The 25,658-nt window shown below is 36.9% G+C and overlaps 1 protein-coding gene across 3 annotated transcripts in view; it reads right to left on the bottom strand.

The window, feature by feature from the left end:
* Positions 1-582: 582 nt before the first annotated feature.
* The window catches only part of LOC136851910 (dopamine receptor 2-like), a 728,122-nt gene continuing 703,046 nt past the window's right edge, over positions 583-25,658 (bottom strand). The window contains exons 5-6 of one of the 3 annotated variants that reach the window (XR_010856995.1): positions 18,823-18,948; positions 2,474-2,608 (exon numbers count right to left, since the gene is read on the bottom strand). Coding sequence is in view for 1 of the 3 variants with exons in the window: in XM_067126265.1 (XP_066982366.1) it covers positions 2,459-2,608 (150 nt within the window). In the remaining 2 variants the exon portion in view is untranslated. Of the gene's footprint in view, positions 2,609-8,414; positions 9,925-18,822; positions 18,949-25,658 lie in introns of all 3 variants that reach the window. The other 2 variants (XR_010856994.1, XM_067126265.1) reach the window with 2 other exon arrangements.

Genomic DNA, 25,658 nt, shown 5'->3' with positions numbered 1-25,658 from the left:
GGAAGTCACAGGCATCTCCTCAGGCAGTCTAACTTTCAGCTTCTTCCTAATTGGCTCTTTTTAGCCACATCTACCAATATACGTCTTGGTATTAATTAGGCATTGAGAATACAGGCTGCCAGCGCCAAAGACTTTTTTATTTATTTTTTTTTCTCCTACCGGGCGGGCGCGCAGGCGAGGAGTCTGATAAAGGCTGGGGAGTGAGCAGTGAACATGATGATGTGAACGTTTCTTTGCTGGCAAAGAAAATTCGTTGTCATTGGGATCTGCTGAAAAGTTATATAGAACATGAGGACCACTGACACAGAATCTGGACCTTAATCATACTTATGTATATGTAATTTATATATAATTTACTCATCTGTCTGAATATAAGTCACGTGATCCTTTGACGGTATAGCAGTATATTTATATATACATATACATAAATTTACATTTGCAAACACCAACAAACTCTCTCTCTCTTCACACATACCTCTCACACGTATATATATATATATATATATATATATATATATATATATATATATGTATTCTCACACTTGTATTGTATATGTATTCTCACACTTGTCCTGTTGCACTGTTCACTGGCAGACTCTCTTTCACGAAGTATCTGGTAATTTAGGGATTTTCAATGCAATTAACCGTAGCTCCTCTTCCTCAATGAATTAAGCATGGTTGTCAAGCCACAATAAATCTCTTTAGAAGAGATCAGGTTACACAAGCTTGCTGGACTGAGAATTGAATGTCTTGGTGTTTGCTAATCATTTCCTGGTAGACTTCTTGCGTCTGATGTTGAAAGACTGACGGGGGAAAAGTTGCTTATTGCCAAAGTTATGCATGAACACCATTTCATACATAATTTTGTAATTCAATAATCACAATGAATGTAATTCAATATTGCAATGAATATTTTCCAGATGGACGAGAAGCGAAAGGAAAAGAAAGCAGTTAAGGGGAGGAAATCAGATGTTTCGTAGACTCAAAGACACGAGATGCAGATCGACGTCGTCTTACAGGTCCTGCAGGAGGGGGGGCGACTACCGAAAGAAGGAAAGGGGCGTTCTAAAGAAGCTGGTGGGACTCAGTGGCGGAAACCTAAACATCCCCCAGTGGCTGGGCGAAAGGGACTTGGAGAGCGTTTTTGTCCATAAAAAGAACATTCACTAGTCCATTAAGCTGGCAATGTTCTGCTTCTGTATTTCAGGAGCTGAAGAGATCATTTTCAACATGATGACATTTTAACATTTAAATGTGAAATGGATGAAAGGATAATTGAACTTAAGACGTAAAAAAATTAAGATAGAAAAATAAACCATTCGGAGAGATTCGACTGAAACCTGAGAGGAAAAAGTTCACTATGTAATTACTTGGCAGCAGAATGGATGTGTCAAAAAGGACAGTCGTTATCTATCATGTTCCAGTAAAAACAATGGCTCACACGCCATTATCAGACCCCATAAAACGTTCTCTTTACAAAGGACTAAAGTCTAACATTGTCATCATAACATGAAAATTATTATGTGGTCAGTGATATATCTACAAAAAAGTACATTTTGCCTCCGCTATTGGGATGATATACACCAAATATATTCATTTCTTCACAAAAAAGAAGGAAAAAATAAAATCAAATCTACAACAGCGAGTTCAAAACTTCATTCAACGGCTACGTTGCAGGCTGTTTTGGGCACGAGAGAGAAGAGACCACGAAATCTGCATAAAGTCATTTATTAAGTCGTTAAGCGAGACAGAGGAAACCTGAGATATCTGATGATCCTTATCTTGTTACGGGAATAAAAGAAATCAAATAAAGGAATAAAATCTACTCTCTGAACTGAATATTCACCTTCTCGCCGAAGTGCCAAGAGGGTCCATTTCATTTTCGCTTGTGAAATTTTACCCGAAAATTTCCCAAATGAAAATTAAAAACTGCTGACGGAAAAGTTTATGCCTTACCCCTTCTTAGTGCAAACTATTGTGAGCCTAATTGATTTGAGCATCAGTTGGTGTTTTTTAACATTGCGCAGGCAAAAACTCTTAATTTTTTGGATGAGTGAATGTTCGTTATTATTCATACAAGAACACGTTTCACTGCATAATGCTAAAATATATATGATATTAAGATCTTATGCTTACCAGGAATGCAAACTGATTGCAAAATCAAAAAAAAAAACAAAATAATAATAGATTTAGGTTTTGCAAATGCACGTGTAATACAGCGCTTTAAAATTACATTAATTTTCTCTTGTAATGCATAACAGTATTTAACTAAGTCATTTTGAATCAAACACGTGCATGTAATCATATAACAGCTTATGATGCAACTTTGCATATCTCGTGATCTCGAAAACAGAAGAAGAAGAAGAAGAATTCTCAGAAAAGTATTTATAAGCAAAAACTTATAATAAAAAAGGCGGTTACAAATCGTGGTGGATTTAACTTGAGCTCCAGCTTGGGACTACGCAGAAGTGGAAGGCGTCGTGGCTGCGACCAGGGCGGTCGCTAGGGCGGGAGCCACCGGCGAGTAGGGTGACGGCGGGTAAGGGCGGCTGCCTGAGGTTTTGATGAAGGAGGTGTTCAGGGTTGACACGACAGGGGTAACGATGATCTGCCGGAGGAAGACTCGAGGTCAGGCTCTTCGAAAGTGAACGAATGGATGAATGAGAAACTAAATCGACAAACAATTAAATAAATAAACTGAGAAAACGAATGTCCACGAAAGAGGGGAAAAATGTGGAGAATTATCTAAAGACTATCAAACGATAAGCTACACTCATTCGCGGGCCTTTCTCAGTCAGATGCCACAGTATCGTAAGACCAATGAAACATGCTTCATAAAAGAGATGTGCTTGAAACAGGATTCTGGAATCATAAGGGAAGCTGGGTCGGTGGTACCCAGGGCGGAGAGGGACGTGGTCGAGAGGTTTCGAAGGAGTGCAAGTAATGAGAATTTTTTTTTTTTTTTTTTAAATTCAGAAATAAGGAATTTTAAAGAATGATGTTTCTGGGAAATGAGAATTGCATAACGAAGGAAACTTTACATGTTCTTAAGGAAAGGGAAAAGTGTAATAAAACCTTACGTTAATATGAAAGGACAATGCCGGTCAATGAACATATAAATTATCATAGATTATCAGTTTGACATAAAGAAATGAGGAATAATTGGGTATCGATAATTAATTTTCGATCTGGCCTATGGACAGAGCCGCGTGTTAATTTACGCAAATGAAGTTACTCTTCGATTTAAATGACATCTTCTCATTTTAAATTAATTGAATTTATAGACCATTTTAGAACACTACCCGCGTCATATCAGGAAAGTCTCCAACTTCATGAAAGGAGGACTAATTACTATTGAATTAAAAAAACTATGTCATTTTAAGAAGGAAAACAATGGAAAAGTGACAGCAAAAAGGAAAATCTTTCAGTTTTTTCAAGCCGATAAAAACGTTCTGAATGCTTTTGATTCACTGAACGAAGATCAAATCCTGGGACCCCACACGCTTCCCCACACTGCCCACAAACCTGGCACTTACAGGTACTTTTGTTCGTCCTGGGGAAGACTTGAATAATATATATATGTATATATATATATTACATACATGTATTGTAAATTAACAGAATGAATGAATGCAATTTCAGAATTCAGAAGTATTTCTATTTCATTAAAGAGAATGACATAGTGCACAGGTGACACTTGTACGATAAAGTTTAATTTAATGCGTCATTTTGCAGAGACCTCATGTAACAGAAACTAGGGCAAAAGGTTATTAATCAGAAGTCATGTTATAACAGGGTAGTCAAGGGAAAAAGGTAAAGCCAGTGAATTAAAATATGCTTGGTATATACAAGCAGATATTAGTGGAACTTAATCACTAACAAAGCTAAAATTGCAATGGTTATATAAATAAACAGCAGTTACATTATGGAATGATCTCAATAAATCGTAAATGTGCATGCAAAACATAGAACAGGAAACAGATGAATAACGCATGCACCGTAGACGTCTTCACATGCAAATTGACGACATGTCATGCGGACTGTCGTGAATATTTGTACAAATATACATCATAATTAATTTATAAACAACAATCCTTATGGATGAACCATTTCTCAAAGGTTTTAAACTTTGCGTGTATTTACCCGAATGGCACAGATTATATCAAAATTTTAAATTATTCTACTGTCTGGAACTTTATTCTGGACACTAAATCCAGATGAAGTTCTGGATCCTCCACAAAATTATATCTCTAGTTTATCCGTTATCTGATTATTCACCGAATCTTATTTTCAGCTCTTACAAACTTTATAAGGTACTGTGGTGACGGAGCGATTGACGAACAGAAAGGTAACTATCAAAATCAATCCACTGAATGGAAAATGCATAATGAAGAGTCTCTCTTAAAATTACTTTTGGTAAAAGATTGCTATAATTTCTTTTCCAAAGAGGAAACAGACATAGTTTACCAAACTCAAGCAACGTGGGATCATGTCATTACGTAGATGGGAGACTATCTGTAATAAAGGACGCCGTCGACACATGAGCCCCTTGATAACCCATAAGTTGGGCGTGGGGCTGACAGCCTCATCCATTTTCCACTTATGGGATTAGCTCTATAAGGTGTCCTTTTGTTTCTGCATGCATTTTGGGGTGAGGTAGTTAGCCCCACGACGGCGCTATGGGTTTTCAAGGGGCTTAAGCGTCATGGTGTTTGCCATTTCTTCTTTGAAAGAAATGTAACATGACTTTTTAATCAAATAGAATTCAAGTGATACACTCCATCTTGCATTTTCCATTCAGTGCAAAATCACTGAATGTGGGCGGGAAGCATGGACATCTTTTATATATACGGTATATACACATAATTCTGTTGTTAACACAAAGTCTTCCCTCTAAGGCGTGAATGGTCCCGAATGGCTGGCGCCTTGAGGTTCTCAGGAATTCTTTAGGAATCAATTTGCTGGCCCCATGGTCTATTCTTAATTCAGCCGCCGTTGGACCCACCTTCAGCTGGGATGACTGGTGGCGGTAGAGCCACAAATCTTATTATTATACACACACACACATATATAATATATATATATATATATATATATATATATATATATATATATATATATATATATATATATATACACACACACACACACATACAAACACCAATACTCAATACATGAATGAACTGGGTCGAGGAAGAGAGCGATACAAAAAAAAAAAAAAAAAAAAATGAAGTCAGTGACACGTTCACCCTTTAACTACTCGTGTGTCTGGGATATTATTGTCCTCCTTTTCCAATAACGCTTCCACTCCATTTAGCTTGAAATTTCTCGGTTTCCCGCTCCTCGATCTTCCTGAAAATTGCACCCGACCGCCCTACTATTCTTGCCATGACGCTTAGCCTAACGTTTCCATTGTATTTACGTTTCTCACCCTTGCACTTATTCCAAGCATACTTCTGAAATAATTCTTATCACCAGTTGGCACTCTTTTTTCCTTTATCTCATACAAGTTCCACATTTAATTTCTTTATCGGAGAGTTTCCTTAATATTTTTCTTAGACATGCCTAATTTTTCTTTCACAGTCTTATCATTTATTCGGAAAAATTTGCTGAGCTGGTTTTGCTTTCATTGTCGGATCTAATTTGCGATTTGCCTCTTCTCTTATTTAAACGCCAACTGTTACATTTACCTCCTAAATATCTAAGTGAAGCAACCACTTCAATGCTCTATGCTCCTGCACTCTATTTACCTTTATAATCTCATTCCAATTAATATCTACTCACAAGTTTCTGACGTTTAGACATTTCAAGTCTTTCAACCAATCCCCTCAACTTCCCTTCTATATTACCTACTGATACTGTATCTTCTGCTGACACCAGTCACAAGTGTCTGAAAATCAATTCTACACCATTTTTAGTATCATCATAACCATCATAATTTCTCTTATGCGATTACAACCTAAGTATCTAAGTCCGTGGAAGCCACACACAGCCTTACTTTTCTGTTTTACATTGCCAATTCACTTTTTCAAATCCCTCTAACTTAAAAAAAAAAAAACCTACGAAACCTCTTCCGAGGTATATTAAATACCGATATTACCATCTGAATCTCAGTCTCTGATTATCAACTTTCCTCTTTTACTAAAAAAACAACTATTTCTTTCCGTAAGCCTTCCAGACGTTTGTCACATACTCTGATCAGCCAATCCAATGACATGTTCACAACAGTGCTGAGTCTGGTCAAAAGTTTGATGCGTGACCACCAAAAGAGTCCAGAACCTAAGCCACATGAAGTCCAGGGGGCAGAGAATGGGGCTTGCAACCTCATCCCAAAATCATGTGCTGGAAACTTAAAGGGTAACACTGCAGAATGCCAACCAATCCAAAGAGAAGGGGTTTATATATAAATCTGTATATGTATCTATGTATAACCACTTTTGTTGATAAATTTAATGAACCACTTTTGCTGATATATTTAATGATCACCTTTTATCTACATGTAAAATTACTAAATCCATGTTACTTTTATTTAATTAATTTCTGAATAACGTATTTGCTCAAATTAATTTTAACGGAACTTCCTACCAGTAAGCATACTTCAGACCCAGCCAACTTAAACATTATCAAAGACATAACAGAATGGGTCGTGGCCTTAAGAAAAAACAAAGAGGTTGTTTCCGGTCTCCAGAGACAGATAATCACAAATCTCTTGTACAAAAACGGCTATAAAGTCCCCTGGATAAATAGGACAGACGTATTCCCTAGAACAAAGACCACCCAATTTATAATTCAGTATGAAACACAGACAAGGTATTCCAGGATACGAGGAACATTCGCTCGTGTCTGCATCCCATTACAAATCGCACAAGCTCTCTCGTCTGCAAGATAGCACAGACAACGCAACCATTCATTTGTCATAAACTTCTCAACCCTTCCACCCAACAATCCCAAACCCCCATCCCCCCCAAAGTTCATTTTATATGTGAGCTAATTTGCGAGTTGTAGACGTAATGAAACAGTCGCGTCTATCCTTCCTTTTCATTGGAGCGGAGTCAACTCTGCGGGATTCATTTTTTTATCTTTTACGAGACCAGCTTTATCAACGCTCGGTTTCCCTTCGCTATAAACTTCACTGGATTTATGGGGTTTCTGCCATTAAGTTAATGGAAAAATAGTAGATGGGGCAAAATCTCCGGCGCGGGTCTACTTACTAACGGCTACGGGAACTGCTTTAATAGGCAAACAAATTACAAATAAAATAGTGGGCGAGAGAGGACTGCAAATGCCAAAGGACAGTAATGGACTTACTCAAAATACAGAAAACAATATCATCAACAATAATAATAACAATAATAACAGTAACAAAGTTGCTTCAGTTAACCTACAATGAGGATTGCCTTTCACATTAAATAGATCACCATACGTTGCCTAATGTCGAATCAAGGGTTTGGGAACGAGAAAAAAGAAAAAAACAAATGAATTGCGAGGAAGTTGTCAAAGATTCATCTGGCATCATCCCCTCATGCAATTTTAATTATGGAATATCATAGCATTACAAAACTTTGCGACCATGCAACAAAACTGCAACTCTAGCTACAAACTCAAAGTAACCAAGCATCCAATTGAAACGATCAGCTGATGCTACAGCATTAATAAACAAGATGAAACAACCCGGCAAGCACTTAAGAACATTTTGGGCATGCGCAGTGCTGGCACACTCGAGAATCCATGCATTCCAAGCTACACGCAGCAGGCAAAACGAGCAAAAGAACTGCACAGCCAATCTTAATAAAGAAGGGTTTTCTCTGGCAGGTAGAACAAACGTATTCAGGTATTCTTAAAGAGCATTTTCCAACAAAGTGAATGCAGAATAAGAATTCTAACTCTACTCGAGAACTTTGATTTGGTGGTGTTCTAACATGCAGGGTCGTTGCAGGAGACTGGGAGTTTTCTCTTTGCTTTTTTATGACAGCCTCGATGATGCTGGCTCAGAAATCTAAAAAATAATATTATGGGAAAAGATGAACGTTTTGGGCATGCAGCAAGCATAATGGAAAGAATATGATTTATTTTTTACATAGAAAAATATGTTTATGCAACACACTATAATTTTACGTGCGTGTACTCGCGCGTTTGACATGCAAAATTGAAGCATTCAAGTAAGATGTAAATATAAATATATATATATATATATATATATATATATATATATATATATATATATATATATATATATATATATATACGCATGCAAAAGTAAAGCACTGTAAGGTACAAAATACCACATGTTAAAAGAAAAGTCCATACCAGCACAACAAGCATGCGAATGCTGAGGGCGAGATCAAGCAAGCACGTGGGCATGCAGAGGCAAGCAGCAAGGGTCGAGCTCTCATTCTCGGGAAAAGAAGACATACCGGACGACGCTCTTTAGGCAGGTGTCCTCCCCAGCAAAAGGAAGACACCGGGGTATATTTTTGTTTGTAACGGGAAGGTGTTAAAGGTGTAGTAGTCAACCGGGGTAGAAGTAGAGGTAGAAGAAGTAGAAGAAGAAGCCCCTGGGTAGATCTTTGTCACCAGGAGGTTGAGGCTAGGGTTGAGGCCACCAAAGGCGAAGCAGAAGACGCCACCGAAAAGATGCGGTGCGTTGGGAAAGCCGCCTTCGTGTGCGAGTTTTTTTTTTTTTTTGGGGGGGGGGAAGGAGCAGAGGGACCACAGAGCCAGAATTAACGCGAAAGAAGAACAGAAGAAGAAGAAGAGTCACAATAACAACACAAGATTAAACAAGGGACGCCACATTGTGTCTTAGCTCGAAGTTAAAATTGCGTGACATCATTTTTTTTTGTCCTGCTTCTGAAAAATGTGACTTCCTATTTTCTCATTTATTTTAGACAATTCAGTTTTTCGTTGTCTCTTGGCTTTAAAAAAAAAACATAAATTCGACTTTTATTTTATCTTGATTTTGCAAAAGTCACTTTAATTTTCTCTTTTTTGAACTAAACAGAGACAACTGTATATCTAAGTATGGAATGCACAACTGATCAAAACACGAATAATTCTTTTTGTGTTCATGAGGATGAGAGATAGGGTGTAATAACCGAGGGTGGAAATTCTGGGCTAATATTTTGGGAGGGCACAATGATCAAGTGGGCATAATGCCATATGGGGACTTAGGGATGATTAGGAAGACTTCCAGGGTACTGGCAGCGTCAAGGGATGCTTTATACGAGGATAAAAATCAATTCAGAGCTTACTGTATTATGCCCGTCTAAAATTCAACTCAAAGGGTCAAAATCGAAAATGACAGAGTAAGGCAACGAACCTAATCAAAGCAAGAAGACATTGCAATTAAAGTGACAGACGAAAAGTGACAGACAAGACAAATGCAAGAACAAGGACGCCGCTATCTTGCTTCCAAGGGCTTTAGGGATGCTTTGGTGAGGGTGGGTTGGAAGGGGCGGGGAGGAGGAGGAGGAGAGGGGGGGCGTTTGCGAGCACGACTGACTTACGGAACACTGACAAAAACAAAAGACAAAAACAGTTTCAAAGCGGTTAGATACGACCACACAGAACGCATGGGGGGAGGGGGGGTAAGCAAAAACACAAAGCATTAGTCTTCAGCAACTTTCGGAGGAAAGTAGACTTGAAGAAAACGATAGACGGGGGAAGAAGGACGAGTAAATGCCAAAGATGTATACTAGCCAGTGACAATACTAGTCAAAAATGGGAACACACAGAGAAGGCAATAATAAAACACGAGAGCAGGCGAGGTGTCGAAGGCAATAAAAATAGGAGACAGAAAGATGTGGGAGAAGACGTAGTGGGGGAAAGGCGAAAACCATATTCAGGTATGGATAAAAATGGAGGTCGGGACAGGTGAGACTTTTTGTGGGGAAAAGTGGGTCAGAAGTCCTCGTAGGGGTCACACTGAAACACAAATCAAAGAAAAAGGAATGCTAAGACATCCAGGTTATCATAACAGTGGTTATTCATGGAATGATTAATGCTTTTAAAAAGAGAGACAGTATTTTTGGAATTGATAGGTAGCGTTATTTAAGTAAAATAAATTTACTTGAATGCATTTTAATATTATTTACCAACTCCCAACAAAAGACAGTCGCAAAGGGTGAATTTATTTCTGGACTTAACACACGAGAGAAACTAAGACAGGAGTCCATATATACTCTAATTACTGTATGAAAATTTTCAGTATATATATGCATTGTCATAATACCATTTACCTTCATTTCAAATCCATTCCTATCTGAAGTGGCAGAAATACATTAACATATCATCTATGAGTAAATCTAAAAATAATAACATTTAAATTTATACCTGTAAATTATTAAAAAAAAACATTATGGTATTAGGAAAAGACAGTTTAGATAATATTGAATGTGTATGATACACAATTTAGTTACAGGGTGATCCTGCAAGTATGTAAATTAATTGTAATGTATGAACCATGTATTAGACGAACCATGTATTACAGATGATACCTGTAAGCTAAGTTTATGGATGGACACTCATGTGTATAATTATTGTGAATTATTTCCATGAGCAAAACAGACAACATACAAAAATACAAAATCTATACATGGGAGAATCTTTGTACACGTTCGTTACAAGTTGCACACTTACCGTCGTACCTGCAAAATTTTAGTAGGACGAATATTCTGAATTTGCAACCATGGAATAGTTGTGAACCATTGTCTCAAATGCTATCCTAATTAACAGTATTATAAATATTTCCATTTCACACAACCTGTATTTGCCTTTGTAACCTCACTGTAAGAAAACAAATATCCCCATTCTCCTCATTCAGGGTTACCGAAAAATGCTTCCATTTGATGGAGGGAACCAAAATCCTGCGCATAAAACGTCCGATTCTTTTATAAAACTTTCATGCAAGCCTTTGTTAGGATCAACCCGACGCCTATCTTTCGAGAGGAAAAAAAGAAGAGGAAGACAGTTTGTCTGAGTTCGCTTTTAAATGTCCTGTCATGAGGAGAATATGAGATTCCTGGAACGAGAGCGTTTGTAAGTGCGCCATTATGCAGCTGAAAGATTGCTTCATGAGTCCGAGTGAAAACTATCTTACTTCGAATGGAAGTTTACATTAAGTAAACAGCGCGTTTATGGCAAGCTGTTCCAAAACTCCCCGGGAGAAAATCCACGACGCATTTGTCAGATGCGAACACAGAATGCGAGCGATAAAAGGATTCTCTCACGAGGAGAAGACGAGAAAAGCCATAATTAATAAGCCTAGATCACAGCGTGCGCATCACGTAGGCTCTGAGACCCATCTTGCCTGGCAGCTAGAAAACAGAATTCGGTCGAGAAATTCATAGCATCTTCCTATGTAAATGTGCGAGTGCATATACTTGCGTAAATATGTGATAATCATTGTGTAGGATTTTTTTGAAAACACCATATGAAAGGCCTCAGAACGTCTGCTTCTTTCTATTAGGGAGAGGCACATAAACCATTTCACTTTTTACAGCTCTCTGGGAAATTGTAAGTCACGGCATAAAACACTTTTCAGTAATCTTGGCAAGATTATCTTTCAGGATTTTCTTTGGAAGACCCACATCAGGCACTTTCCGCTCTTTGAAATTATTGCCACTGAGTTTCCTCCCTTAATTCGCCACATATCCATTTATCAGTTGCTACTCTTTCTTTTTCTTCTTCTTAGGATCTTATTCAGGGCCCTCGCAAGTCACTCTGAAATGAACCTTCAGTTTTGTGACCAAGCCAGTTTTTGCTTCATTTGAAATTGGAGGAAATTTTAGTCGTTTTTTACAATTCTTCAATGCATAGAGTTCGAAATTCGTAATTAATGTAGTCTCCCCGAGTTAAATATTCACCATTGGAAATAGAGAAAACTTGGACAAGCAGTTTCATAATTCTTTTACAATACAAACATGCATACATATGTATACACACATATTACTGTATAAATAAATAAATAAATAAATAAATAAATAAATATATATATATATATATATATATATATATATATATATATATATATATATATATATATATATATATATATATATATATATATATATACACACACACACACACATATATATATATATATATATATATATATATATATATATATATATATATATATATATATATATATATATATATATATATATATATATATACATCAGTCAGGATTGTCCTCTCATACAGGTAGTCTTACTCTCCTCCTACCTCCTAAAGTTTTGAAGTACATTTTTTCGCCAATCCACTCTCCCTTATTCTTTCCACAATATCATCGTCTCAAAACACTCTGAGCTCTCCTTTCATCACTGCTATCCATTTTAACAGTCTTGATACTTTTATTTCTTCTTCTGCCATTTGTAACACTCAAGCAATCCCCTACAAATCCAGCTTTTCTTTAATTTTTATTAAGCATCCATTCTTCACTCGAAACGAGTGTTGGCTCAATAATACATTCATATATTCTAACCTTGAATTCTATACGCACTCTACACCATGTTTCTTCTCTATCATTTTCACAAACATCTTGTTACCTTAAGCTACCATGGTCCTATACATCTACTCCCAAATAACTATATAAACCAACACATATTACTCATTCTTACAGGTTTTCATTTATCCCCGCAACTTTATTCTTCCATATATTTATCCTCAACTTCTCCATTTGTAAACACTTTCAGAACCTCTCGGTAGTTACCGGAATTTTTTTTTTTACTGTCCCTATTCAGTATTGCATCATCTGCAATCATCGCACACGCCACCTGCGACCTATTTTCTTACCGTGCAACCTTGCAATAAACGTCCACTGTCCTTTCTAAGACTTCTCGAATCATTCCATCCACGATGAAGATAATAAACACCTTTGAAAAATGACACATCAAAATCTCAGCTCCAATTTTACAGCAAAACAGCCACTCTCCTGGCCATAGATTCTAACTGTGCTTCACTTCCATCCCAAAAAAATATTTGTATTACTTCTTATAGTTTTCATTCCATACTTGACATCGTCAACACCCAGTCTATCAGTATTATCAAAGTCTGTTTCTAGGTACATAACATCTGACATTTTTCCTATGCTGATCGGCATTTCTGGTTGCGGTAGAGATAAACAATTGGTTACATGAAACTCTGTCTGTCTGTCAGTCTTTCTGTCTGTCTGTCAGTCTGTCAGTCTGTAATCATCCTTTGAACTACGATGGTGTAAATAATTCAGAATAATTTCTCCTGAAATAAAAAACTTTGTCACACAAAATTATCTGTGCATGTGCCCTTTTGTGTGACAAATTTGCTTATTTCAGGAGGAATTATTCTGAAATATTTGCATCATCGCAGCTCACAGGGTCATACACAGACGGAAAACAGACACCAAGGCAATTAGACAGAAACACACACACACACACACACAGAGAGAGAGAGAGAGAGAGAGAGAGAGAGAGAGAGAGAGAGAGAGAGAGAGAGAGAGAGAGAGAGAGAGTGTTTCATGTAATCAATTGTTTGTCTCTACCGTAACGAGAAATGCCATTCAGCAGCAGTTGCCACTAAGTTTGAACACAACGTATTGTATAACCTCTCACGCCTCTCTATCAGAACTATTATTGTCATCAGCGGCGCCAGAATGACGAAATTAACACATGCTAAACACTGCAGGGCCAATGTCAACAGTCGTCGGAGGGCCTGCCTCGGCGGCGGAACTTAAGCTAAATTGGATCCTTTATGATAGCTGCTGATAGGATGTAATCTTCACGGACGATTTGCAATTCCGGGAAAGGTATGAAAGAGTGCTGGGCGGGAGAGGAGGGAGGATGGGGGTTGGGGGGTAAAATTAAGCACTCAATTAAAAACAGTGACACCATCCCAGCGTTCCAGTTGGTAGGCACCATTCCAGTGAATCAATTCAAGGGCTTTACCACTGAAGGAAAATTAAATCCTCTTCTCTCTCTCTCTCATCCCAGTCAACAGAAAAGTGAGTGCACGAGCCGTGAAATTCACAGCTACAAAGCAATAGCCAGGGTACATTACCTGTCAGACAAATCTAGCTCTGAAAATGATAGAAGATTCGCCCAGAAATAAATAAAGAGCACAATACAGTGTAGAATTACCTGAAAGACAATTTGCATTGCCTCTTTTTTCCATGTATATAATTTTAGATTCGTTAAAACATTAATATGTTTTTCCTTCAACCTATCAATGTCGGGTAGAAAGATGTTCCGTCCCGTTCACAAGAGGTCGGTAAGTGCGGGTGGCAAGAACGTGTCTTACTGAGGTTCCAAAGAGCATTTCATTATGATGTGGTTATAAAATATATCAGAGTTCCCTTAGTCACTGACTGAAATAGTGAACTCGTTATGTGAAATAAATCCTGAAATGAACTTTCACTTGTGTCAGAGATTAACTTCATGATTTTGTATATTACACACTTTTCAGATATTTTTGGGGAATTGTAAATTTTCGACAGCCTTCCTTATGACTCATACTTTGATAATCATTATAAATCTGTACGGTACTGTTTGTAATTCAATTCTTTTGCTATAAATCGCTCATTAAAATAATCGGGTTCTTTTCTGCGAAATATAAAACACCATCATCTTAATAACATCACTCTCATTTTCTCTTGATAAATGCTGATCATAAAAAAAAATAATTTTAAAAATAAGGACTAAAAGAAGATGTACAGACACGGTTTAAAAGCACTAGAAAACGTAAGTAGCTCAACTTGTTGCGAAACATTATTGGAGTCCTTAGTGCAAAGTTTTTACGCTATGTTAAGCACTTAATTTTTTTTATTTCCTCATCTAAAGTTATGAACATTATATATTCTGTTAAATTTTTTTTTGTCATTTTAAAGTTAAAAATTCCTGTTTACGATGTTTTTCCTCTAATGAAATTGTCAAAATATGCGGAATTAATTCTTTTACGTCAAATTTGGTAAGTATATTTGTTGCAATCTAATGATTCAAAGAATTTAAATGCTCCCTCTATACAGTTCCTTTTACAAAAATCAAATTATTTTCAATTCCCTCTCAAGTGATCCACAGAACACTAAGGCGATCAATGATTAGATTCTTTCCATTTGATCTCTCATATCCAGTTCCCTTCATCTTGGGGGTAACTTAAAACAAAGTGGGTCTGCCCCATCCATGATGCAACAGGAATCGAAACCCACTTCTAAGCCTTTTGAGAGCGAAATGGATATATCGACTATCTATCAATGCATCTAAACCAAAAGGGTTCAGATTCGAATCCTGGTTAGGGGAGATTCACCTTATCAATTATAATTCCCCTTGGGTGTAAGTTATTACCGAGGCAAAGTGAAGTTGGTATCAAGTGGTGTTTGTGGCTTCATATATATGAGCATAAGAAAGTCACACGTGTATAAGCGAATGACTTTACAATTAGTCAAGTTGTACAAATTTAACAATAAATTCCCAAGGTGGAGTTGGGTTGATTTCGATTCTAAAAGCAAATAACCTACATTTAACAAGAGAATGTAGAGTCGAAATCAGATTACATCTCATTTGATAGTTGAATGGATAAGTCGACTGCCGTTCACTGTATATAGTCCAAAAAGCACGAGTTGAATTGTGGTTGAGATGGATTCACTGTACAATTATAATTCCCTTGGTGACAGCTATTCCCAAGGTCAAGTGAATTCGACACTAAGTGATATTTATGCCTTATCATTTTATCATTTTTGAGTGCAAAATGAAAATATGTTTTTATATAGTGATAAAATATATATACACACATATGTATGTGTATATATATATATATATATATATATATATATATATATATATATATATATATATATATATATATAACAAGCTGTGGAAGGAGTAAATTAAGTTTAGGATCTGCAAATCTATTTTGCCATTCAGTTGCAAAAGCCTCTTGATGTTTACTTTTTAGTTTTACTGAATCAAACTGACATACTCTGTTTTTTTTTAGAAGGTGTTTTTAATTTCAGCTTTAGTTTGGTAATTTAAAGATGGCAATCGCTGCCGACATCTGCTCCTCTGTAGCGCCTAAATTCCTTCAGTGTTCTTTTTCTTTCTCGATCAATAGTTATTTGGTTTCTATAAGTGCCATTTCAATTCATGGATGCCCTATTGTCTGAAAAAAACATCACACCACCTATCTAGCTACAAATCTTCCTAGTGTGGCAAGGACTCTTATAAAGATATTTCATTAAATGCAATTTCAGTAATGGTCAGCAGACCTCGCCTGTTATCTCAGTATTAGCAATGTTAGTGGACAAGCAGTCAAAATTCACTGAAGCTTTATCCCACCAAAAAAGCCGACTCTTTTAGCTCATTTAAACAGCATGGAACTGCAGCGCAGGACATTGCGCAACACCAGCTATTAATATCTCTTCAAATATCCGGGCCATCTAGTATGTGGGCATCACGAGAATGCCAAGGTTATGGGTCTCATAATTTTTGACTATGAAAGGGAAATTCACGTTATCCATGCGTCCTTTATTGCGTCCAACAACGAGACCCCTTTTCTCTGGAATTTTCAATGATTACCAAAAATAGGGATATTGGTCTTCTCCTCATAATTCTGACTGGGCAGGAGGACACAGGCGGCTGCCTTACTTATAGCATTCTCAACGGTTATGTTTGAGTGCCGCAGCCCTCATTTTTTGGGATGAATTCCACTCGGTAAATTCACTCAGTGACATCCAGATTCAGAAAGATACATAGACATGTTTACACGCACTCATACACAGGAATACATACATACATACAGACATACATACATACATGTATACATGTAGTACGTACACACATGTGTACATATACATATATAAACACATATATAAGTGTGTATACATACATACATACATACATACATACATACATACATATATATATATATATATATATATATATATATATATATATATATATATATATATATATATATATATATATATATATATATATATATATATCACTAATTTCAGAAGGCAACTGGCGATCTAATTCTTCCCTAAATAAAGATCACAAAGATCAAATGTCGAATGGGCAATATGAAATCTTGAGCAACAAATTACATTAGTGTTAATAAATTTCATAACCAACAATATTTTTTTCCTTTGTTTCATATTGATTCTCTCTCTCTCTCTCTCTCTCTCTCTCTCTCTCTCTCTCTCTCTCTCTCTCTCTCTTTATATATATATATTCATATTTTTGATCACTGGTAATAAATCATCTGCCTCTCACCTTCCCTCCCTAATTCTTGGTTTCAACATTCATTGTCATTCTCCCTCTTTCTTTAAATTGCGAAGTCAAAATCAAGGTCACAATACCGTCTGGCGTTAGAAATACTAATAATGATAAAATTTCCGTAAATAAGCATAAACAATATTTCATTCTGGACTCAGGCCATGTGCAAGAATATGATACAAAAATAGTCACACGACAAAAAAATGGCAATCTGACTCAAAAATGTTTTCCTTATTCTTGCACCTGCTCTCCACGCATTGAAACAGGATTTAAATATCTCGCTACTGAAAGGAGCATTTAACAGTAGTTGTGTTAAAAGTAACCAAGTACGGCAGCAGACCTAATTACACTGAAGCCCGAGAACAGACTTCTGACAAACTCAGACCATGAAGTGACCAAACAACCAAAAAGTCAGCATACAAACCACATCAGACACCTGAAACAAACAGAATGAAGTCACACAACTTTGTTCAAAAGGTGCCATTTTGGGGTCTATGACACCTGACATTTTTTTTAGTAAGGTTTTACTCATCTGTTACTGTTCCTCTCACAAAATTTTCACCAAAGAGTCACCTAGGCTCCTGAGTTCTTACCTTTAGCTATTTGCTGACAAATATCCAGGTATAAATTTACTTTTAATTTTTCTTTAGATATAAGTTTCCCCCTATTACCCAACATATTTAGGACATCAGTCTATGGATGCATTTCCTTATCACAGTAAATATACACCGAATTACATTTACCAACTATTTTTAAACTTACCTAAATGTGCATTTTCTAACAGCTTTTAAGACATTTAGATATACATACATTTATGTTACACACAGAGTTACCTACCAGTTTTATTCCATTTCCCGACTATCTTTAACACAAATACGAAGATTCAAAATATTCCTAGCTCGCTTCTCTTTTGCCAACAGTGTGCCTAACTGCCAAACACTTGCCTTTGCATGTATCTGAAACTCACGATAAAGATGCCTAAATGTACTTAACTAAATATTTCACTAAAAAATTCATTTTATGAAAATCATGACGTCTCAGATTTACTTCTAATTTTATTACATTTATCATAAAGCACAGTCCTATACTGCATTTTGCTGTCTCGAGCCTGTAATACATCTATTTATATTGACATCGACCTAACATATAGCATGTCCAATTTCCACATCTGATACATTTTTACACATTTATCTAAATACACATCAACCTAACACATAGCTTTGAACTACCCACCTCAAGTACATTTAATTCAATGACATAAACATTGAACAATAAACATTTACTACTCACACACCAAAGTTTGAAAAACACCATTGATCAAAATTCCACATTTACAACCCTCTGGCATTTTGTCTTGAAAACCGAAGTTGCCCAACTCCTTTCTTCGCTAACATAGTAGCCTATATATATACCCATAAAACAGCAACCTTAGTCACATCCATAGTACAGCAAATTACATAAATGACCTGCCATATCACCCACTTAGCTTGCACATGAACTTTTTAACACTGATACACTTGCCTACACCAACAAGAACCTAACACCTCAAAGACATCTATTGAATTGCATGCAGTACCTAGTTTTTTGCCATCCCGCCTGTAACACGGGTCAGGAGATCACCAGACGGTGAACCAAGTTGAATGACAAGCAATCATCAGTCATCCTCCGCTCCAACCTGCCACCGGAATCTTAAAGTTGACTCCTGGAATACCAGAGGCCGCGTGAGAAAAATGGGACATTGCAAAAAGCCTTTCTCAAAGTTTTAGCTTTCTGTTTGATATGTTCCTAGAGCAGATAACGTGGGAGACATGGAATTAAGCGGCAGAGATGTATGTTAGATAACTTACATTAGCCAGTTCTCTATCTGATGCGTTGCTTCAACAATAAAGTCTATTTCATGAGTCACTTCCATACGAAAATAAAACTTTTACGCTGGTTACCAGGACAATAAAAAATCTAATGTGTTGGTTATCCCATACGATAGCGAAGGAGAAACATTAGTTTTATAAATTTCTCCAACAGAAATGATTTTAAGGTAAATGATTATATTTGACATAAAGTATATCACTGCAAAACATCCATGACTTACTGTACTCCAAAGAAAAACATAGGTTACGTAGCTTATTGAATTAAAAATATTTTGTTAATAGGCTACTTCAGTAAAGACTATATAAAAATGATTTATTGAAGCCAATACTACGATTGTTACAGTAATAATTAAGTAAACAAGTAATTGAGGCACGTTTATTTTATAACATTCAATTACCAAACAAGAAAATTAATTAAACAGGTTAATATAACGACTGGTATTTTGGGAATATTGGTGAAACAGATTAGTGACACTGAATATTTAAACAATGAGTAACATACAGTGAATAATATAATAACAAATCTACTTGAAAGGTAACATCAATTATAGTGGATGGGTTACTTCAACAAAAACTGTATCGAAAAGGTTAGCACGGCTGACAGTCTATTGGTTGCTAAATCTGGTGCAGATTGCTGTCATGTGCACAATAATATACCAGCGAAGATTAGATGACAAAAAACTTGAAAAAATCAATGTTTTAGCAATTATTGTTAGAAAAACAAGAGGCAGAAAATCCAAAAACAGATTGAACCAAACCTAACCTAGAGTCTGCCAAAAAATACCAAAACCTAGATTTATTTCAGTGTTTCTGTCAAGAGAATCCGCATTGCCATAACAATGTGCACAATCACAATAAAACTTGCCCCACACCACACATAACACCCAGTCGAGCAGACTATCTTTTGGAAAAACTGAACCAGCAGGGGTAAAACGGTCTGCTGGCACTTACATGGGAATCAGCGAAATAGATATACTACAGGTTACATATCAATGCAGCAGAATGTCTTTTGACCGGATATACTGCTACAGAAAAAATACAGGGGACAGGGTATCTAGCACAGCCTATGTTACTGCAACAGATATTCCAAGGAATCGTTTACTACAGCTGGGGATTTACAGAACGGGAATTTCAGAAGGGAATCAGAAAATGTATTGGTTAAGTTACTATGAAAATATGTATTTGTTTCTTTCAGCTTACTGCAACAAAAAAAAATCTACCTTTTAGTCTATTGCAGAAGGCGATGTTTTGCAGAAACTACCACAGGAGATAAACTGTCTTAAAGGTTATGTCTATAGGTTATGCACTGCACATACAGTTAAAAAGTTACCTTTAACAGATTACCTGAAGCACAGGCTACAGCACCAGATAACCTTGACGGTGGGGTACAGCAGGGGAATTTTAGTAAGACACTCCGGAGACGATTTGTAATGGCGAAAGAAGCGTGGAAAAGTTTATTTATTTATTCCTTTTTTGTTTTGCTTTCGAAGATGCTCAAGTTGATAATATCTTTCCTGAATTATTTACAAGTCACAGCTCTTACCAGAGGTATTCTCCCATAGTAATCGCCCCCCAAAGGAATTGGCTACAGCAGTAGTTTACCCGGTCAGTTATATGCAGATTTATCTAAAATATTGTCCGCCTTAATAACGTTTCTCTTGTGCAACATGATCTAATGACTTTCTTAATCATTCATTAGCGTCTGAAAATCATACACCTAAACAGAAACTGCATAAGTATAAAGAACTAATTACTGAACCACATTTATAAAATTTTGGCAAACTGTCACCCATTCATTTTCTAAGTAACTTTTCTTTGTGACATACGTTTACCACCTGACTGATTTTGATAACTGACTGACTGACACCTGAATAAAGCGTTCAGGATTTAGGCAACCGATACGTCAAACGTGTTTAGTAGGTCAGGAACAGAAAAGAGAGAGAGAAAGCGACGTATTCATGTCCTTCGCATTTCCATGAATCATTATGGAAGCAGCCTTTCATTCAGAAGTAGAATTTAGTACTCATGTTGCTGGATAATACGGAAATGAAACGAGAGAGAGAGAGAGAGAGAGAGAGAGAGAGAGAGAGAGAGAGAGAGAGAGAGAGAGAGAGAGAGAGAATCCTTCACCAGAAGTTAACATGACAAAAGCAAAAAAACCGGTAAATACGAGAGAGAGAGAGAGAGAGAGAGAGAGAGAGAGAGAGAGAGAGAGAGAGAGAGAGGATCAGTATACAAAGTTTATGTGACAAAAGCAAAGAGAAAAAAGGTAAATACGGGAACCGCGAAGTTTCTGTCAAACAATACCCACTCCAGGGAAATCACCATGACTGCCGAGGCTGCTCACGGAACAAGTATTGGGATTCCGTTGTTTACTTTTCTCTGACAAAACTTTCTTCGTTTTTCTGCTTCTTTTTCATGAGATGTCCGGCAGCTGACTTTGAAAGTCCTAGTAAATTTGGAATGACACCTGTCCGTGTTCCGTTCTCTTTCGCATCATTCTCTCTGGTGGCTTTCCGTTGTCGAAGCCGTTGTTGAGAACGCCTTGAACGCACTGGTACTTGGATGGCGTGATATCGTCGATACCGGTATCATTCATCACTTGTGCAATAAAGTTAGTGTTAAAAAACTCGCTCGAGATCACTCAGTTTTGTCCTTCAGGCAATGTGCAAATGCAACCTTCAAATCTTGTAGGCCTTCATGCAAAATTCATCAGATTTATCCTTCGAATGTTGGTATGTACTTACTACAAAAGCAAAAAAGTAACACGGACATGAACTCAATTTATAATACAAACACAATACTCCTCAAAATTTCCATCCTGACTGATTATATAATCTGAGTTTCTTCACAAAAAGGAAAAGAGTAATTCTAACGGCCGGGAAATACCAATTTCATAAAACATTTGTACAACCTTTCTCATCCTTAGTCAACAGCGGCCCCATGCACCTTTATTTTTTTTCACTGCTATAGGGTTGAATATTGCAATAATATATATTTTTCACCTTCATCCAATATCGGTCACAGATGTACGCCGTTTTTTTTGGGGTGGGTAGCTGGGCACGTAGCCACGGGTAAGGAGGAAGGCGGGTGCTCTCAAACTCCAATAACTCACTCGTACTTTGCTGGCATTCGATCCCTCTCTAAATTGGAATCGACCCTCTGACAGCCTGTATAATATTCTGCAAACATTTGTTATCTATATGTTTGCGGATGCACCATCAACTCTTCCCCCCACCCCACCCCACGCCCGCACGCCCCTGCCCGAACACGCGAACTTTTTTTCATTTTTTGTTTATTTGTTTGGCTTAACGTCTCTGGGCGCGGGGAATTTTCATTTCAATCCGGCTCTGGCTACCCTGCGACTGAAGCTTTCAAGAGTCTTCCTACTTGAAGGCTCGGCAGGCGGCGTCTCTTTATGCTTTTAATTTTAATGCTTTGAAGTGAATTCCTAAGGGGCGGGGGTGAGGGAGGAGGTTCCTAGTCAGGGATTGGGATGCTGATTCTCTAAAAAAAAAAAGGAATATTTATTATTATTTTCAAGTATTCAGTTTAAGATATCAAAATGTCAGGTTTCATACAATGTTAGTAAAATTATTATTAATTCATAAGGATTAAGTTCGTTACTACCTCCCAAGAGGGAGATTAAAATTTTGGTGCCGGATAGCTTTCGAATTGCATGAAAGACTGAGTATTTAAATTTCGGGCAAAAAAGAATCTGACGCAAAAGCTACTGTAAAAAGAGTTAGGGAACCACAAAATTTATTATGACACCATAACTCCAACGATGAAAACGGAAGATTGATCTGCTTGAAAGCCCGGTTCTCCTTTCCTAATACGACAGCGACGTCATAAAATTACGATTTAAGATAAGACACCGACATGACCCATCGCTCACAATTCCATGAGATATTAGTGACGTCACGTAACTATGTTCGTAATTTCATGGAGTAATTCGTTGCAACGACGGTTTAGAGACATGAATCATTCAGAGACGAAGTAGCAGTGATGTCTTAGTAACTTATTTTATGGAGATGTCACAAAACCAATATTTGCTCTGGATATTACTCTTCTGTTCTAAAACAGATAAATAAATGGATAAACAAATAAACAAACATGTGAATAAATAAATCGATAAAAAAAACAGCTGATAACTCATGTCATACCATGGTGTGGTTTCACTGTTTACGAGAAGTGATGGAACGATACCCGCACTTCACAGAATGCTAAAGCAATAAAACATAGCTAATAATTTTTCTGAATTTCACTGGCACCATAAAACCTAGCTTGGTATTTCATGGCAGGGAAGGAGGCACCATAAAAATTTTGCTCTTAAAGTCATCGAAAGTTGTTGTCCTTATAAACTCAAACAAATGATCTCTGAACCTTAGCGACGTTTAAACGTCGAGTATCAATGAATATAAAACCAATTATTCATAAATGCATTTAAATCACACAGGGAACATAAATAGTTCAGGATTTTGTGGAGTTTACGCACGTATGTCAAATTTTGTTTCATGGTGATTAACTGTTTCCTATCTCTGAAAGGAAAGGGAACACAGATATATATATATATATATATATATATATATATATATATATATATATATATATATATATTAAAATGTATCAATAAAGAACGCCAATATCACTAAAAGATTGCGAAATACTACGGGTATTAACGAGTAATATCGTCAGTCAGAAAGGGAGGCTAATACACTGCAATAATAGTTTCCAGAAATTGATCAATCACTGATGGAGTTATCGTGTTGTCATGACGCCTTGTCCCTGATTTCATGATACATCAGTGTTATCGTGGAAGCCTGCTCGTGATTTCATGGCTTGATAGAGATTTCATGTAACCTCATTGCCTTTAACCAAAGGACATGTTTTCAATGGTTGACTAATAATATCGAGAAACCTACATTCTGTTTATTTGAGCTAACGGTAAATAACCACATCCGATATCACTGGAGATAAGTTGCAATGATACAGAATCCGGGTATTACCCTCTAGCTCAAAAAAATGAGAAAATTCATGTCATGCCTGAGATGTACAAGACCTATTATGTAATTTCATTCTTTACTAATGAAGCCATGAAACGTTGCTCGCTACTTTAAGAGATCCATGTGATACAATGAAAGCTAGCTAATGATTTTTCTCCAAATATTAATGGCATCAAAAAACTAGGTTAGAATTCTATGTTATAGATACAGGCGTTGCAGATTTTCTTTCCTCACTATCATCGAAAGTCTTGCAGAGGACTTCTGAACATTATATATGTTTGATGAGGTCGTGACATTCCCGCTGGTTGCGAAAGCAGTGTGAGGTTCAGTTCTGGAAAATGTGTTTACTCAAGTGATTAGTGGTGACACACCAGCGCGCAGGTAATTAAGAGTTCGTTAACCTGAGGTGGGCTGAGGTCGCCTAGCGACAGGCCATGAGAAGTTGAGAACAGATTTGCGTCCACATTCCTCTTTGGAACATCCTAGAAGGAATTTCTAGTTTTAACTGGTTTATAAGCGGGGCATTGAGGCATGTGGGTTCGTTTGCACATAACCTGGGTGCGCCTTAAGCTTTCAGTAGACCTTTTGTGAAATAATATTTGATTCTGGTTTGAACTGTGACATAGCCAGGACGCTTGGGTTCGAATTAAGTATACCTTAGTTTAACCAGGCCACTGAGCTGATTAACAGCTCCCCTAGGGGTGGCCCGAAGGATTAGACTTATTTTACGTGGCTAAGAACCAATTGGTTACCGAGCAACGGGGCCTACAGCTTATTGTGGAATACGAACCACATTATACCGAGAAATGAATTTCTGTCACCAGAAATAAATTCCTCTAATTCTTCATTGACCGGTCGGAGACTCGAACTCGGGACTAGCAGAGTGCTATCCGAGAACTCTACCGACTCATCCAATGAGGAACTGTCTTGAAGGTTAACTTTGATCGGACTATGTTCTATTTCTATTTTCTATCATCGATTGCCTTATTTTTATCATGTACCATTTTTTATTCTCATGTATTTTGATGGTGTGAAAACATAATGTGCCCAGGGTTAATAGGAGATAATTTTCTTTCACAGATGTTTCACATCTGTGAGCATGAATGACACATGTGTGTCATGTATGGCAAATATGGGCGCACGTAGAGCTTATTAGAATTTGGATGCTGTGGGAATATAGCCAATTGAGACTTAGTACAATGGACTTAAAAATGAGGGGACTTTTACAGAGTAGATAGTCCCATTAGTGTCTAAATTTTTATAATGCTTTTGGGAAGTCGTTTATTTTCTTGTATCTTTTTATTATTTTCTTTCATTATGACTGGTTACCATAATTAACCCGCTTATGTTAGTTTTCCTGTAAAATAAACTTTATTTTTGTAAATGGAATTCAATTTCACACATGTTAGTAGAAAGGATTTATTCAGAATTTAGAGAGAGAGAGAGAGAGAGAGAGAGAGAGAGAGAGAGAGAGAGAGAGAGAGAGAGAGAGAAAGGATTCTTTCCAGTCGCCATGGGAGAAGGGAGAAGCTTTTGTC

Source organism: Macrobrachium rosenbergii, chromosome 24 (genome assembly GCF_040412425.1).
Source record: "Macrobrachium rosenbergii isolate ZJJX-2024 chromosome 24, ASM4041242v1, whole genome shotgun sequence".
Taxonomy (NCBI): Eukaryota; Metazoa; Arthropoda; class Malacostraca; order Decapoda; family Palaemonidae; genus Macrobrachium; species Macrobrachium rosenbergii.
Note: the sequence above shows the minus strand (reverse complement) of the source record. Positions and strands in the feature narration are given on the sequence as shown.